The sequence below is a fragment of the Nylanderia fulva genome, unplaced genomic scaffold, assembly GCF_048542155.1.
Source record: "Nylanderia fulva isolate GAGA-0341 unplaced genomic scaffold, ASM4854215v1 Scaffold6, whole genome shotgun sequence".
NCBI lineage: Eukaryota > Metazoa > Arthropoda > Insecta > Hymenoptera > Formicidae > Nylanderia > Nylanderia fulva.
The window spans coordinates 573,982-592,764 of record NW_028190698.1 but is presented as its reverse complement, the minus strand read 5'-3'; the positions used below and the strand labels follow the sequence as shown (position 1 = coordinate 592,764).

Below are 18,783 nucleotides of genomic sequence, written 5' to 3'. Positions count from 1 at the left end.
TGCTCACCTCCGGCTTTTTAATAAATCTTCACAAAGTTGCTAGAAACTTTCAATTTATAGCATACAATTTGCAGAAAGTATAAAGAGAAGAAATGATTTAAAATCCGAATCTCTTGCAATCGATAAGCTAATATATGTAAATCGGTCGTTTGTTTTAGAATGGCGTGTCGTGATACTTTGCAGAAATATTTTAAAATGTAATATTACGAATATATATGTATATGGTCGATTTATCGATGCGGAAATATAAACCGACACCGTGCACGATTAATTATATCGCGTCTTTTTATTTTTATATAACACACATTACGTATAAAAATACTATTCTAATATGGTCAACCGGTTGCACGCGCGCGTATTGTACATATGCTGATAAGTCTTTACGGCTCTTGCTAAGATAAAATTGATGGCTTTAATAAATATTATATGATAAGTACTTATAATCGATTTTATGTAAATGATATACAGGGCGTCAGAGAAATTATGACTGTTTTTTTATTATTAGTTTTTTTGAGCAATTTGTGAATTTTTTTTTCGTATCAAAAGTTTCGCGTTTTATAGAATCTAAATTGATCGCAAAATTCGTAATTGAAAGAGAAGAATATCAGTTCCGGGACACCCTCAAAAAATGTGTATACGTGTATACATATATACTTTCTTCGGCTTTTTCTTTTTACGTATATTCATAAAAATCATAATCTAATATCTGAAAGACTAATTGCTTTCATGCACACCACATTAAACCGCTTTTTTATTCTCTAAGCTTTGAATAATCGCGTATATGTATTGCTATTCGATGGCTGAATTTATCTTCTATAAAATTTGGAAATTCTTAAACGTTCAATTTATATATCTTGCTTCAATTCATATACATACATATATATATATATATATATATATATATATATATAAAATATATATATGTATGTATATGTATATATATAAATTGATAATATATACTCTAACTTTGTTAATACAGTAAAATTTATTGCTCCGTTATGTAACATAGAAATTCGCTATATTTTCTAATGTACATATTTACGCTATCTCTATTTTTGCGTTTGTCGATAATTTCCGATAAAAACACTGTATATAAGAGATTTCTTTACGACGGTACTACTCTTGTACATACAGTCTATAGCACTCGGATAATATTCCTATCGACGCTGCACGTATCTATATATTTGTTACACCTACTATTCCGTCTGACAACTTGGATTACGCTTCTACTATTTCGCTGGAAGAGCGCCTACAATTTCCCTACGACTAGCGCGATCGTGAGAAGTAAAATGTAAAATTATAGCGATATAGAATGCAGTCTTTTGAGATTCAACGTCTGGTGTTCCAATGTCAAGCATTAGTTCCGACGGTTTAGAAAGACGGGCGGAGAAACGATGCCTTTGCTCGTTCTAATCTTTTACAAACGGGGTCCTCTCTCTCTCTCAATTAAAATGGGAGAACGGGACCCAATTGGGATAGGTGAGCGGTGAGTGTTGGTGTGGCAGTACATGTGTCGCTTCGTATGTGTGATAGTGTAAGCTACGGCCGGCTCCTGGTGGCATTACTGGAACGGCAATCGCTGACTGGGCTTGTTGATGGGCCTGATGGCCGACTATGTCTACGAACGGGCCCGCCGTGCTCGCGGCTGGGCCTGGTGGCATCGCAGCCGCCACCGCAGCCTGGACGGCAGCCGAATGGCTTGTGACATAGTACGGATTGTGTGCAGGCGGCCTCACGCTGTAGTTGGTTGTCGTGGTCGTGGACGATAGTTGTCGCAGTTGCGTTGCAGTAGTTCGCGTAGTCAGGTACCAAAGGACACCACAAAACCAAAAGCACAAAGAATTAGCCCAGGGAAAAAGAGGCGGGTTGGAAAGGAACAGGAGGAGAGAAAACCAACGAGATTTTCCAAATGCGAATACTGCAACCTCATTGGCATAGAAATAAACGAGTCACTTCGCGATATAAATTATTTTGTCCATGCCAACGGGATGTGCTCGAAGAATATTATAGGAAAGAGATTTACCCGATTTTTTTTCGCTGCGGTTTTGCTAAGTTTCGATTCTCGAACGCGAAATAATAAACTATATTATTACGAAATTTGCAATAATAAACAGAAATTTTTGTCTCGCGAATTTTTTTTAAATTTATTTTCAGCCGCAGCAAAATTTAATTTTTTATCGAGTCCTGTCAAAGAGAAAAGAGCAATGCAAAGTATATAAAATTAATTCTTATTACATATTACAGTTGCATCTTGTAAGGAATAGTTGTATGAAATGTGAACTATAGACTCAAGAAGTGTGATCTCAGAAACGATAAGCGGCAAAAGCGATTGTAAAAGCTTTGCTAAAAATCATCGCGATCTCAAATGTCACTAAAACGCGGTACAAATATTCTACGCAACTAAGACGTAGACTTTCGTCCATAAATTAATTTTCCCGCAGACGCAGAAAAGAATTTTCTCGGACAAGCAGCGTGCTTTTTTGAAGTATGCAAATGTGACTCTTCCATATTAATATCAAAATTTTTGGTAGCAACGAGACATCAAAAAGTGTGTGCTATTGTGAGAAGCAAGAGAGATTCGAATAAAGATCACCTTGTCCTCTCTTAAATCTTAAATAAATATCAGAGTAGCGTAGATGCAATAGAAATAAATTTTGATTATTATCTAGAGGGATTATTGCACCAAGAGAAATTAACAAAAAAAAAATAAATAAATACAAAAACAGAAAAAAGCACGAGAACAAAAGCAATAATGCGAATAATAACAGTCCAGTATGTATATGCTCGCTTCCAGTAATGCCAATCAGGTCGAGGTATCACGACGACACGAGCATGAGTATTCACCTCTCTTTTTTTGACCGCATACACATATACGGGCACATAATATATGCGTATAAGACTGTGTGCTTGTGCGAAACATCATACATCAATGAGCCATAATGTCAAAGCCCATTGTAAGTAGCGTGAAACGGATATAGCACGACATCTGTGCGTGAGCGTTTCGGCGAATGAATGAAAATAAATATTAACTGTCGAGAGAAATTAATTTATGGACACGATGTATATGTAACTCACATAGCATGCGGCGTGATTCTCATTAAGATATTAATGAACGAACGACTCAACAAGATGTAAAAAAAAACAAAGGAGAAAGAAAGAATGGTGATGATGCCAATAAAAATTATTTGCGAACGTGCGCTCGAAGCACTTAAATAAATTTTCATTCGTTATGTGCCGATTATATTTTATGCATTTCGTCGTATACGTTTTGATTTACGTTACTAATGATGATGATCGCATTGTCCGCTAGACAGTTGATTCGCGATATGGATTCCCTAACGTTATCTTTAACGATTAATATATATCCTAGGGGTATTGTTCCGTAATCTTATCACGTATCAGCATTTGGCGATCGCTACTCGTGGATCAAACAATGACAAGTAGGCGCTTCTTACCTGTTCTGAGCAATTTTTCTCAGCGTGTCCGGGCTTCGTATGAGCTTGTCCAAAGTCTGCGTGAGATTAGCGAAGGTCGGCCGATGAGTGCGCTCCTTCTGCCAGCAATCGAGCATCAGCTGGTAGATAGCCTCCGGACAATCCATCGGCGCTGGAAGCCTGTAGCCCTTCTCGATCGACTTTATCACATCTTGATTCGACCAGTTCCAGTACGGTCTCTCGCCGTACGACATTACCTCCCAGCATACGATGCCCATGCTCCAAACGTCGGAGGCGCTGGTGAATTTACGGAACGCTATCGCCTCCGGTGCCGTCCACCGTACAGGAATTTTTCCGCCCTGAGTATAAGAAAGATTTAGGATGAATGGAGAAATTATAGCTATGGATATGTTGATGCAAAACTTTTATTTCGCAATTCAAATCTATCGCTCACCCTGGTTGTGTAAGCTCCTTCTGTGGCGCTCTCGATCTCTCTACTGAGTCCGAAATCGGCGATTTTGCAAACCAGAGCAGCGTTGACTAACACGTTTCTCGCGGCGAGATCGCGATGCACGTAGTTCATCTCCGCGAGATACTGCATACCACTGGCGATACCGCGCAGCATACCCACCAATTGAAGCACTTGGAACTTGCCGTCGTTCGCGCGCAAGAAAGTGTCCAGGCTGCCGTTCTCCATAAACTCCGTGATGATCATCACCGGATTACTCTTCGTCACCACGCCTTGCAAGAATATCACGTTGGGATGCTCGAACTGGCCCATTATCGATGCCTCTGTCAGGAAATCGTTACGCGCCTTGTCCGCAGAGCCCGGCTTCAGGGTTTTTATGGCTACGTCTATTTCCGTCCGTCCGTCAGGAGGCAGTTTCAGCTTCCCTCGACAGACATCGCCGAATTCTCCGCCACCTGTAGTAGAAAAAAAATATCAAGATGTAATCGAGTTCTAACTTTTATCTAAAACTATCTTACATGCTTATATCATAGTATTGCAATATGCTGATAAACCTCGTGTAATAATAATAATAATAATAATGTACATGTACAGCAATGTATAGAATCTCGTACCTATGATTGCCTCTATCGTAATGTATCCGGCATCGATCTCTCGGGCGAATTCCCGTACAGCCTGATTCGGATCCTCATAGGTGTGAGGATCCACGTAACTCCTCGCACCTGCACCGCCTGCGCCGCCTGCGCTTGCCGCGGTGACCCCCACTGCAGGTGTGAATAGCGGCGTGGTCACTGCAACGTCACGAAAACAGAGTTCATTATATTAACACGAGGGCCGGTGGTGCGAAATTTTGACAGAACTTTAGACCGCGCGTTTCAACATTCGCTCTATCGCGCTCGGCCAACCGTGTCAAATATCGTATCAAAAAAGTAACACTCACACATTCTCCCTCGTCAACATGTTTGAAATTTCCAAAAAAGAAAAGAAAAAAAAACAAGATACAATCAAGAAAGCCAAACGCAGGTAGGTTCTAATAAGATATATTCTTCTCTTTCAATCCCACTTTACTCGATCAATAATAAGTCATCTTTTACTTGTATATTTCGTGTTAATCTATTTTTAATTAAATTTCTGGTCTGTTTAAATGTCGAACGGCGGTGTCTATGTACGCTAGAAAAAAAATCTCGCACGTAGCCAATCCGCATGCACAAAATGCACAATTCTCGCACATGCCAAATTATTTTCAATTTATTGCGATACATCCGCAAAGTTCATCGATCAACATTGTTCGTCCTGGATACTTTTCAGACGATTCAAAAATAATTTTTCCCCCAAATTCCTTCTGTTATTCAAATTAATTTAGCCTTTATTTGAATCGTCTCAAAACATCCAAGTATACTTTCCGCATTTCGATGCAAGAACAAGAGCGATCGTTAAGTAGATCACTCTAGAAGTAAAAAAAAATATATATAAGACAAAAAACTGGATGCAAGAACATGATGCAATTGCGTGCAAAACACGACGGGATCGCGGCATGCTTTTATTACTTCCGTACTTTTCATCCATATCGCATATATCCAGGACAGTGAAGAAAGAACAGAATAGAGTACAGCATAACTATCAAGCGACACTATAATAAACGTGGACAACTCGGAGTGTGTGCGAATGTCGGTGCGTTCAGTTATGTCTTTAATATGTTATACGGATGTGTCCCCGCGAGTTTTGCGGTCGCACAAGAGTTTTGGTTTGGAAATCGCTTTGGGAAACAAAGGACTTACGCGAGGACTTGCTCTTGTTGTTGGTATGGGTTGTCACAATCGGTGAACTGTCCATTTTGCAGTGCACTGTGAACAACACAACAACCAACACACTAATTGACAAACAGAAAAACAAAAAAGCGGCGGGTGTTCTCATAATGAATACTTTTTTCTTTTCTTCTCTTTTTTTAATAACGTAGAGCGAGAAATGAATCGGAAAAAAATCTCTATTTTTTCGATCACGCGAACAAAGAGGATTGAATGTTTAATTGAATTCAAGTGTGAAAACAATTATTTCTGGTATTGAACAATCGACGTTCTATAAAAAAAAAAAAAATTTTCGCAATGCATAGTTTTATTTTGTTTTGTCTCTTATGTTCGTCAGTTATGTCCCTAATTTGTTTTACGAATTAAATATATTCAGAAATATAAAAGGTATATGCGATAATATGTACTAATAAACAATACCCATGCAATATTGACAAAGAATGCGACACAACATACGCAAGCACAATGCACGCTGAGCACGCACAATGTGTATTTAAGAAAATTAGGTATCGTGCAAAATTGTTATGTGTGCACGTGTATTTGTTTGCATGTGTGTGCGTGCGTGTGTATGTATATGCATGTGTGTGTGCAAAAGCGTAAAAGTGTAAAGGTGTAATGCATGTAGGGGTTGCAAAAATAATCTACACAAAATTGAGTTCCTAGAAACAAAAAACTTGAGGTGTTTGGAGAAGACTTACTGTAGGTCACAACTAGTCCTGTAGTAGCAGGCGATTGTGTACATTGTTTCATTGGGTTTTTTCATGGATTTTTCATGGAGGCAGGTTCGATAGATTAGGGGAATCGCACATGAAAAGAAAGAATTGAAAGAATTTGGTTAGAATAATCGCATTCGGGCCGCGGGCCAGATCAGTGGGAATTTTGATACGAAAGCGATCGTTTCTCTTATATCCCATGTTGGATGGACGTATTTCAGAGCCCTCGACTGCTTTCTCTTTGCACATTTTTTTTCTACAGTGTTAACGTTTAGCTATCTCTCTTTCTCTCACTCTCATTCGTAAAAAAATTTCTACTGAGGGATGTTTAATTGTATTATCGTGAGTCTGTTTGCATACGGGGTATATAGCTTCGACACTTGCTGGATCTAAGAAAGGGGGCGGGGCAGTGATTTCAATATATATATATATATATTAGTCACAAGACACGAGGGCGCAATGAAACAACTATAAAACTGACAGGGGGTAGAGCAGCGATAATAAATCTTTAAAGAGGAAAAGAAACTTTGAGCAACGTACCTTCGCCGTTTCGGTACTCCAGAGTATCGCAGTCACTAGGCTGCTTCTTGTTGCACTCGTCCGAAGCCCTGCTGCAACGAAATCGCATGAATGGCATGAATTTGCTGCAACGAAATTGAGCAAAATAATTGAAAAAAAAAGTATTTCTTCGCGCAATTAATACGCAAAATGGTAACTGATAATTCGCAAATGTCTCTTTCTTAATTGTGAAATGGAAAATATTTTAAAGATTTTTTTTCCAGTATTGAAAATGATTCAATTACCTTCTGAGAATCAAAACGGTCATGATGATAATAATCACAAGAAGCACGACGACAGCGACGATCGCCCCTGCGATTATCCTAACTTGCATGTTGTCGTCCTCGCCGACGTAGTCTGTGCGCAGAATGCTCGCATTAGAAATATACATAAACGAAATTGCGAAACGCGAATCTGCATGTCGTTCACGCGCGCTTACCTAAACCCATGGCGTGGGGTGTCTTCTTAAATATCACCGGCGTATACTCGCCCCAGCCGCGGGTGGTCTTGGCGCGAACTTGTATCGCGTAATCCGTGGAAGGCTTTAGGCCTTTGAACGTGGCGGACAGCTCAGACGACGTTTGAATGACGGTTGCATTAGTGGCGTCGTCATAGCGCGGGTAACACCTCACTGATATCAGATATCGAGACGATTATTAATCCCGCCGGCGCGCGATCGAGTGACAATTTAGAATTGATATCGCCGCGCAGAGCTTTGTATCGCAGCGGGACTTTAGCTTTACCTTCGTATCGTTCGACGAGATCGCTGTCTCCGTTGACTTCGATGACCGGCGCGTCCCAGCTAATGCTGAGTTCCGAGCTCTTGACACTCGTGATCCTGACGTTGCTCACTAGACTCGGCACAGTTGCTTCCGTTGTAACAGTAATGTCGACGTATTCCTTCTTTTGGGTCAACAACGACACGCCATTCTGGGCGAACACTTGGAAGCGGTAAGTAGTCACCGCGTTCAGTCCGGTTATCGTGATTTTCGTGTCGTTGAAAGTTTCCTATTGCAAAATCAAAGCAATTTTGCGTGAAGTTTTTTTTATCAAAGAATAATTGAATTCTCTGCACTATGCAATCTGCTCGCATACACAAATGCATGCACATATATACGGTTTCGAAGGAAACTTACAGTATTGGGAATGTATTTGACATCTGTGCTGCAAGCATCGCAGACCACTTTATAAGTCGTGTCGGATCTGCCACCCTGCATATGCGGAGCGTTCCAGGAAAGGATCACCGTGGACTGATCGACAAAGTTGACGGTCAGGTTTTGTGGTGCCGAAGGTGGTTCTGCAAAAAGAATATATTTCTTCTAGATTTTCGTCCTCTCTCAAATTCTCTCTACCTTCTATCTTTATATATATGCAATTTTTAAATTAAAGTAACAAATAAGTCGCGCATATTATATCGAATAGTTAACAATGCAATTATAAAGTGTGAAATTTAAATATAGTAACGATGAATATTTCGGAGAACTTTTTTCGAATGCTTTCAAAAATATTTATACATTTTGAGATTTCGACAATTATATTTGAATCTTCACAAAGATTATATTACACTAAAATTAAAGTGATACTTACGCGTACAAGGCATATTCTTAGGATCTTTTTCCGCTCGATAATAGCTCGGGTCGCAACGACACTCCGTGAAGCCGTAATCGGAGGCTTTGCTGTGCTCCGGACATGGTTCACAGGTGTGGGAGCCTGCCTCGTGCTTGAACTTGCCTATTGGGCACAGCTTACACTGCTGTTTCTCCACATCAGCTTGATAGCCGGGTTTGCAGTGACATCCACCAGTCGGTAGATACCATTTGCCGTCTCCCTTGCAGAGGAAAGTCGGCTGGGCGATTTTGACGGCGTTCTCGACACAAATGCCCAGAGTTTGTTCGATGAGCGCGACTTCGCGACCGGTCGGCGTGGACGGGAAACGGGCAAAGTTCACCGAGATCTCGGGACAATTGATGTAGTACACTTTGATGGCTAGGATCGATATGCAGGCGCCCTGGTCGCGAAAAGCGAAGTAGACGCCCTTCTTCGTCACCGGGATAGACTTTACCTCTGTGTTTATCACCACTTCGGCGTTCGTATTGAACCTACCCTCGCCCGCGGCAATGCGACCTGTAAATATGTTAAAAGTGTCAGTCTATATGAGAAGCGGATATTGAAATCTTCGAGCAGATCAATCGAGGAAGAGATTTTCTATTACAAAAAATAAAACCTATTAATTATTATAGAATATTCTAATTTATTTCGTCTTCAAAATTTGTCTCAATAATTATTCTTAATTATTTTTGATTAAGAAATGCGAACTTTTAAATTTTAGATATTTTGACAATATCACCATTACGTTATTTTCAAGATGAAACTTTCAATAGTTATGCTTGATTGCGCTCACCGATAAGTTTGTAACTGTCTGGCTCCCACGGAGGCGGTTCCTTAGTAGCAGCGTCAAACTCGTAATAGAGCAGACTGAAGGTCTCTTTACAGCTGAGAGCGTTCCCCGGGAATAACGAGCAGTCGCGGGTCGTGAATTTTATTTCTATGTACATGCGGTTCGCCGGACCCCTCTCCACGAATGGCGTCCACAGCCAATTGTTCACATTGTTGTACGCTACGTCGCACACAACGTAACTCCGCCAATTGATACCCTTGTCGAAGTTCGTGAAAGACTCCTCTACCCACTGTAAGAAAAATTGCAAAGAAAGAGAATGAAGAAAGATCACGTTTCAGACATCTTTTTTTTATTCTTCATTCTTAACTAAAGTTACTGATATCGAGCGTAGACGGTCGGGAAGGATTCCATTTCGAAAGTATCGAAGAAAGTGATCATATTTTCCTAGATACCCCTTTTCCAAGTTCTACGCCATGTAACCGCGAAAGCGCGAGAAAGCATCAGCCCATCGTCGCCGTCATTGTCATCGACATTGGCCGTAGAATCCTCCCTCGGTAAATGACGAGGCGGAGAGGCCAGGTCGTCGACTTGCGACAAACAGACCGCAAGGAATTACCGGCGCGCGTTACCATTAGTTTTATTGCCCCCCTTGGCTCCCGAGAGCAACCGCAAAAAGTTCCGACCGGGGCAAGAAGGATCCATCGTCGTCGTCGTCGTCCTCGTCGTCACCGGAACTCCGTCTTTCCCTTTCCTCTCTTCTTCCTTCAGTCCCTTCTCTTTCTTCACTTTGCCTTCTTTCCTTCTCTTCTCATCGCTCTCCTTTCTTCTTTTTTTTTTTTTTAACGCGCTTCTCCGCTCCCGCGTATTTCATACTCGGACCAGGAAAGACTCGGCAGGTAAGGAATGACAAAAAACGGTAGACCGAGGTAGAGAGCCGTGAGCCTCTTATCCAGAAGATTTCCTCGCGGAGACGTGTTTCCGGCAGGCGGGCTGCAATAAATTCAAGCCGCGCCGGCTACCCGGTTGCAAAAGGGAGATTATTACGGGGACGATGACGAGGTCGAAAAAATTTCATTAAAGCGCTGCCGACGAAAAAAAGCTTTTTCAGCGGTCCCGCACGGCGAAAGTAGCCGGGGAATCACGGAGGACCAACACAGTTTCGCAATTCGCCGTCGTCCGCGCATCGAATTACGATCCGGTATCCTTCGCACGCCTCCGATAGCAATTAATAGTTTTTAGCGAGGTTTCTCAAACGGGATTTACATCGTTTTTTTTTTTAAACGAGCGCCTCTCGCGTTCTTATATTCCTTCAACGATATCCTGAAATATACCCTCGATATACAAATATAATTAAATATATCATGAATATTATTATCGTCACGCTTTTATACACACGTGATATTGAAAAGAAAACATTCAAATTAATTTCACATATCTATTTTTTATTCCACAGTTATGTTTCTCTACTGTCAACATTTCTCCCCCGCCAATCGGTATTTATGCTTTCGTTCAAGGATTATTAAAGAAGCGAGAAAGCGCGCCAGCACTATCGCGCGCGTATTTATTCGGACGTCTCTGTCGAGGTTCTTTAACGTCTAGGAAATTTCATTAGAACGGAAATTCAGCCTCTTCGCCCACCGCACTCCACCACGAGTCAATGTCTACACGCCCTGCTGCTTTTATTCCGCTGCGAGCCGCGAGAGAAAAAGGCGGAGGAGAAACGCGCGTCGTTAACGTCGCGCGGCATTTAATTGGATCGCGTCGAGAGATCGTGTCCTCTTTTTAACGCGTCGCGCTCGATTTTTCGGCGAGGCGGATTTTCCGCTCGGTGTGACCGTCCCATGAAATTACTCATCGCGAGGAAGGGAAAAAAAGACGATTAACCACCGCGGTATCTCATATTGCAATCCTACGTCGTTCTCGTCTGTCGTGCACGCACAGATGCACCCAAGATGGGACGAGATAGTTTTTTTTTCCCCCTTTAACTTTTTGTACGTTCGGTTCAAAGATCGCCAAGTTAAATCAATATTTCGTTACCGTATATATATATATATATATATATATATATATTTTGTTAAATCAATATTCTCTTATATCTATAGTCATTAGATTATGTACACAGAGAGAATTTTCCTTTAGAATTTACTCTGAAAATTGTAATAATCGTGGAATAATATATGGTATTGGAAGAATTTTACGTTTTTGGAGATTCTCTGATTAATATTCATCACAATAAAAATATTAATATTTACAATAAGATATAAAATATGCTCGATCAATTTTACTATGTACATACATATCAATATTTTTGTCGTGCTAAATATTAATCGGAGAAACTTAAAAAAGCGATTACCATACAATTTTCAGAGAAAATTCTCTCCGTGTAATTCATCAGATTATATAATTAAAAAAAAAAATAATGTTAACTATTTTTAAAAGAATTCTTCGTATTTTGCTAAGTTATTCCATCAATTTTCTTTACGCTAAATTAGAAAGAGCGTTGCGTAAAACGCCGGTGGAAAATATCATTGATAGAAAAGCACGAGGATCTTTCTCGAGCGCGTACAATCCGCCCGCTTGCATTAAGTACAACCGAGAGAGATTGCGCGTCGATCGATGTCTCGAAAACTACGCGGTTAGCACTTTGCGGTCGAGTATCGATCGCACGCCCTCGTCGCTTCGCGCTCGTCGCAGCAGGTAGACGCGGTTCGCTATTTCCCGCGCCGAGTCCGAAAGCAGGGAGCGAAGTGACAGCACGTGCAAATCGCCGCAGATTCCCCTCGATCTTTATTTTCGAGGGAAAATACACGCCACCGCCGGCGATGATAAATCACAAAGCGAATTAAAGCGTTACACATTTTCTCTCCGTATTCTCGGATTGAGAGAAAAACATTTTCTCGCCATTTCTCCGTTATACAAAATCATTTAGCGAATATTGTACAAGAGACTCGACCCCGAGCGATACTTATTATTCGAAAGCAGTTGTTTGTTCTCGTTTCTTCACGACTTGACAGCTACGATTCGTTCGAGGAAAACTAACGAATAAGAAGTATATATTTGGAGAAGCCATGCGATCGAGAAGTTACCTGGCTAGCTTAGCCACCCCGTGGCGCACTGGCTACTATATAAGTTGAGAAAAAGCACTATCTGAGCCGAACCATGGCTTTTCCCGCGGATCAAACCGTGGCAGTAAATAGATACGAGTCGATGGCTCAGAAGTAAAGCCAATAAGCTCGAAGCTCGCGCGTGTGGGACGAAGAAGGGCAGACGAGAAACGAGAGACGATAGCGGGATGCCGGCACCCTTGCGGCATGGGGAACTACCCCTCCGCTAGTAATATCGCCACCATAATCGCAATTCCGACGGCGTAGCTCCGAATAAGGGAGGTTAGCGAGAGAGTCTGCAGGAAGACTTCCACGTGGAAAGGAGAAGGAGGCGTTGCGAACTTTTAGTCCGAGGGGTTCGCGGATCTTAATATATATTGAGCTCTCGTGCCGGGGGTGGAGGGTTAACCCTCGCCCTTGGGGTGAGGTTGCATCGGCAGGCACGTAGGGGCTCTCTCTCCTCCGTCGTGCTACGTGCATCCGGCACGTTATGGACCACGTATCGCATCCAGACGCGATCGAACTTTCCCCCGTTTCTTCTTACCACATCACTTGGCCGACACCTTGCGCGAAGAACCGACTAATTGCGTTTATAATCAAATCACGGGGAAGAGAATGTTGTTATTGAGTTTCAACAACGTGCTGTGTCTAATATTAATTTATACGTCGCATAAAAGTTTGTCTCTCTTGTATATTTAATATTGTTAAATTATGTAATGCGCGAGGAATTAACTTATCTTCATCCATTTGTCTTTTCTCGTACGCATTCTTGCATTTATAGCACGCGTATAAGGTAAATGTCCCAGTGGTTGAACGATGCAATACGTATTTATAATTATTAAGTTTTTTCTAATTCATACAGTTACAAATATTATATTACAATTTAAAATTAATGGTTCTTAATATTTGTTAAAAAGAAAACGGATTGAAGAGAAAAAGATTTGTGAGAAAACAATTATTTTTTGAATGACGGCTTACTTTTATTCATTCTTTCAATAGCTTCTTAATTGTCTAGTTAAGAAACGTCATTTAGTACTTAAGTGTGTGTATTTTTTATATAAACGCTATTGTAACAAGTAAAAGTTATTTTGATTCGTAAAAGAAGTTACTATTATATAAATTAAAATTTTTATTTTATTAAACAAATTTATTTAAATATGATAAATTTAGTGTTTATTTACTGGTACTCAAAAATTCAATATTGCCTAGTTATAGACCGTTTGTTTATTTATCGTTTTTTTCGTTTAAATCGTAATTTTTTTGTTTCGTTAATATTTTTAAAAAATCTACAATTAATTTAGTAATAAAATTTAAAGAATTTAAAAAAAACTTAATATATATTTATGTCATAATGAACGAGGAAAATATTATAACAGATAACCTTTGGTAACCAAAAATTGTATGTGAACATTCGTTTTATTTTTCATTTCTTGTTATACTTTAGATAATTTCGAAGATAATGCCGAAAGAAAGAACGAGAAAAAAACTTCTGTGTAGACAAATTATTTCTATAATTATAACTTTGCTATGTTCAAATATTGGGACAGTTTCGTTCAACCATTAGAACAAACGCGTTTTTATCGTTTAAACACTAGTACTTTTACACAGCTTCATATTTTATTATATTTTTATATAATAAAATTAATAAAAACAATTTGTACGCTTTTTAAACAATAAAAATATCATTTTACAAGATAAATGCAAATCCTTAAGAAAATTTCTTGTTTTTATATAACAAAAATATTAATAAATAAATTTGTAACCTTAATCGTTCAACCACTGGGACGTTTACCTTACCCTGAAGACGTTCAGAGAACATCCTGAGGATATGTTGCGCTATTAGAAACACCGATTTAGATATATATTGTAATTAAAATTCTAAAGACACACGAGTACCAATTTCGCGATGAATAGAAAGAGTGCGTATGTGAAGAGCGAATAAAAGTGGAGGAGTGTACGTGGAGGCGAATTTAATAGCGAGTGGCCCCGTCATTATCCTGTCCGTAGGAAGTTCATTAACTCGAGAGCAGGACTCGCGAAATGGTCGCCGCTTTAAATACAATGGTACAGATATCGCGGGCGATATAATACAGCGTCCGGTCGGTCGAGGGTAGTCCGTCCGTTACGGGCGAACAAGTGCACATATGTGTATCCCCCGAGCAGGGGAAGACATCCCTCGGACGTGGCAGACAGGGGTGGTTTTATGCCACGCGCCGATCGAAAACTTTATGTAACCGTTTATTCCGCGCGCCCCAATATAGCCGTATTTCGGGGCGAAAGATTGGCAGGAAGACCGTTTAAGAAGCATTTTCACGGTTCCTCGGCACTTAACCGAGATTCCTCTCTCTCTTTCTCCTTTCTTTCTAGATACGCATATATGGTATACGTATATGGTATACGCGCGCGCGCGCGCAAGGGAGAAAGATCGTCGGTGAAATAAGAAACTCGAGGGAGGGTGTGTCGGGTGAGAATTTATTTCCAGATTATTCGGAGTGGGGGATCCTTCCTTCCAGAAAAGGACAAATCGTTCTCCACCGCGGAATCGAAACGCTGGCGGGAGAAGCAATTTCCAGCCGCGAGATTTACGATGCGAAGATCGACTCCTCGCTGGGGATCTCGCAAAATTCGGCTATGCCGATATCCGATGTTTCTATTTGCCGCGCGGAACGAAATTGTATCGGGGATGGTGGACGGGGCCTTCACGCGAAGAACGCAGTAAGAAATTTCACTCCAACGGATTACAATCAAATTATCCTCCTGATATATGGATAATGATGGAAGAAGATATCATCCGGCGCGATAAATCTCAATTTATTATTAGTCGACGTTGTATGTCTTTTCAGAATTTCTAATCATTCGTCACACGTAGAACCGCATTTCGTTTAATCTGGAAGAATCTGCCGCCATTTGACACCAGATTATAATACTTAATGACCGCCGCGCGTTATACGCCAGCCTCATTAAGTTCCTTGACGTGCTGGGAACATATCTCTCTAGGATTCATGATTATTTGATGGAGAAACGGGTTTTCGAGCGCGCTGCCTCTTTTTTTCGTCGAAATCCGTCGACGGATGGACCTTGCTACTTGTCGACGACAGCTCGTGGGCCTTGCGATAACCACCCATCCGTAATGAGCTTAACCGTCGTCGTAATATTTCGGGATAGCGTTGTGCACGTCCTCGGCGTCGCGTGTCAGAAGGGCTGAACGCCCCTGACGAGACAGCGCACGTCATGCGGTAACGAGAGGGGTTGAACGAAGAGCCACGTGTACTGAATCGGTCTTGAATTTCCCCGCTCGAGAATCTTTTGGACTATTTTAGAGATTGAAATCGATACAATCTCGGTGGGAATCCAATTATCGATTATACGGATGTTAAAAAAAAAAAAAAAGAATATAGTTTTAAGAAAAATAATACTTTATATATATTTATTTTCTCTTTCTAGAATTTACCCCGAAAATCATGATAATCGTGGGACAATAGTATATGGTATGGGAAGAATTTTATAAGAATTTCTCTGATTAAATATTTACCACGATAAAAAATATTAATATAAATTTTACGGAGATAATTTTTTCTTAATTTACCCTAAAAATTATAGTAATCACAATATATGGATATTGAAAGTATTTTATAAGTTTCTCTGCGATTAATATTTAGTGTAAATGCAATAAAAACATTTCTATATACATAATAAAATTGACCATATGTACTCTCCGTGTACCATATTAGTTCATCAACGTACCGCACGTTAAACACCGCAATTTTTCCCATCATCTCGCAAAGGGGGCTAGTATATAGTTTCATGCTAATTCGAACCCCCGCTTCATCCCGGGTTAAAAGATGGAGGCAGCGGCAGCTTTATAAAATCGTCACGAATTAGCTAGAGGGTCCATCGCGCTCTCTCGCCCAGGGGTTAGGTTTAATATCGAAGGACCCGGTCGCGCGCGTCGAGCGGCGGAGACTCTCGACGCGCGCCCCTGGACCTGTCAGTTTGACGTATCGCAGTCGCAGGAATCCATTATATAGTCAATTACTCCTCGTGATAGGGAACGCGACGCGCAACGGACTGGTCTCTCTCTCTCTCACACCCTTCAGTGCATTCACGCCGAGGCCGCGTCGCACATACATGTACATAAATTCGTTCCACGCGCGCGGAACACGCCGGTCAAGTCGAGGATGCGATCCGAATGATCCCGCAATCGCGAATAATTATCGGCGAACGGAATCTAGTTCCGATCATTTTCAAAGCACGTATTTCTGGCTTTTAAAAAGAGTCCTTTGTTTTTTTAACTCTGAATTTGGACTGTGTTTTTTTTGTACTTTATCAATTTAATATTGTGTGAAATAATAAATGAGAGTACTTTAGAGCTTTATACGTTAACTTTCATCTTTAATTTTTTAAAGAAAATCTTGTTGAAGCGAGAAATTTATTTTTGCGACAGCTATACATTTTTTCTATCAACTGTGTTGTAAAATTTAAGTTATTTTATTTTATTGAAAAAAATGGTTGCCTCTCTGCAATAAACCATTTAACGTAAATATTGGAAAGATATCAATAATATATATATATATATATTGAGAAAAGAATCGTGGATTATTAATCTATCTCAATTAATTGAATTCGTAGTGTAACGAAGAAAAAATATAAAAAAATCTCGCGTCGAAAATGATTTTTGCGAATATAAAAGCCGATGATCGTTACTAACAAATTGTTTTATCTTTGTGACGTGAAAGCAAAGGAAAATGATTCAGATCCATCCGGTCCGTCCCTTATCTTGTACTTTTCTCCGCCGTGACATTTCAACGGCTGTGTCTCGCGGGAAAGTTCGGCCAACTTTAATAAGACTTAGAAACAGGCCTACGAAGAAGACTCGTGGTCGTTCCTTCTCGCGTTCCACCCTCCATTTTGTACCGTCAATATATTCCGTTTCCTTCCCTCGAGCTCCATTATCTCTGATCCCGCGGTACGAAATTCTCGTGGAAAGACGCGTGTGGCACCGTCGAGATTTCAGATGAAAGCGCATTAAGCTGCGCGAACGCATACATCCTGAGTTACACGAACAGACTATATACCGCACACGGTGAACAGTATACCGAGGCATCGGAGGAGGAAACGAAGAGCGAGGAGCTACTCGAGGACTCGCGTCAATAAACAGAGTCTCGTCTAACGACGCGGTCCGGATGACGGATATACGGATCTGAAAGTAGAGGAAGGAAGAGAAACAGAAGGAGAGAGAGAGAGAGCGGTTGTGCGTGCAAAGAGAAAGACGGAGCGCGGCAGGAACAAGAAGAAGAAACGAAAGAGAAAGATAAAGGGAAAGAAAGAAGGAATGAGAGAGAGAGAGAGAAAAAGGGAGAAGGAGGAACGAATGCGGAGGCAACGGCCTGCAGAGGCCCCGAAGGCCGTTCACATGAATACCAGTCTTTCCATTAGTACTCGAATGGAGCGTAGAGCTCCGGCCCAGGTCTCATCTCGATGCATGATCGATACTCGCTGATCCAATCTTACCGGGGCTTCGCGGTGCCGGTTGGACCACCACCGCGAGATACGATGTAACCAGGGGTACACGTTTAACCCTGTGTGTTACCTACTCTCGTTGCGCGTGTCTTACAGGTAGGACGGTAACCAGCCGCTTCTAAAAGGTCGTTAAACACGATCTCCTTAAGATATCTTTCTCTCTTTCTCTCGGTCCCGGGCTCGGTCTATAAACGAACGCGCATCGCGATACCGATCGGAATATATCTCCGGTCTAGATGGTTCTTTGTAGCCGATGCAACGCAAACTTCTTACTCGCAGCGGGCGAATATAGCACAGAGTTTCGAGGTCAGCAGAGTGGAGGCGAGGTATCTATACACCGTAAGTAGAGATATTCGCTGAGGATGATATCAGCCACGACGGTATGTGTACTCGGAACGATTCGATACATGAGTATCGTTTCGTTCAACTATACTTGGAAAAGATTACTGCTTCATTGATGCTTACGGACTATTCGGTGTAGGATGATTACACATTCAAAGTTTCATACAACATCTCGGACACGATGGAAGTCGGATTCTTTGGTAATATTATTGCAATCCCATTTTAAGTATCGCAATTAATAGATGTTGCCATTTTTTTTACATTTTCTATAAGCATCACGGACAAAAATTAGCTTGTGTCCTTATGTTACACTTGTAATTTAATTATTAGCTGTAATTAAACAAAGAATTCTCCATCAAACACTAGAGCTAAAAAATGTTAGTTACCATAATTTAGTTATGGTGGCTAATTCTTTTTTCCCGATATTATATTGCATAAAA

General features: G+C 40.8%; 1 protein-coding gene across 2 annotated transcripts in view; it reads right to left on the bottom strand.

Moving 5' to 3' along the window:
* Positions 1-36: 36 nt before the first annotated feature.
* Eph (Eph receptor tyrosine kinase) overlaps positions 37-18,783 on the bottom strand; it is a 99,636-nt gene continuing 80,889 nt past the window's right edge. The window contains exons 5-17 of one of the 2 annotated variants that reach the window (XM_029320483.2): positions 9,381-9,666; positions 8,567-9,103; positions 8,116-8,276; positions 7,723-7,987; positions 7,419-7,610; positions 7,225-7,336; positions 6,962-7,065; positions 6,407-6,424; positions 5,682-5,747; positions 4,518-4,694; positions 3,889-4,358; positions 3,456-3,793; positions 37-1,737 (exon numbers count right to left, since the gene is read on the bottom strand). In XM_029320483.2, coding sequence (XP_029176316.1) covers positions 1,443-1,737; positions 3,456-3,793; positions 3,889-4,358; positions 4,518-4,694; positions 5,682-5,747; positions 6,407-6,424; positions 6,962-7,065; positions 7,225-7,336; positions 7,419-7,610; positions 7,723-7,987; positions 8,116-8,276; positions 8,567-9,103; positions 9,381-9,666 — 3,021 coding nt within the window. In that variant the 3' untranslated portion in view covers positions 37-1,442. The remainder of the gene's footprint in view (positions 1,738-3,455; positions 3,794-3,888; positions 4,359-4,517; positions 4,695-5,681; positions 5,748-6,406; positions 6,425-6,961; positions 7,066-7,224; positions 7,337-7,418; positions 7,611-7,722; positions 7,988-8,115; positions 8,277-8,566; positions 9,104-9,380; positions 9,667-18,783) is intronic. The other variant, XM_029320486.2, reaches the window with a different exon arrangement.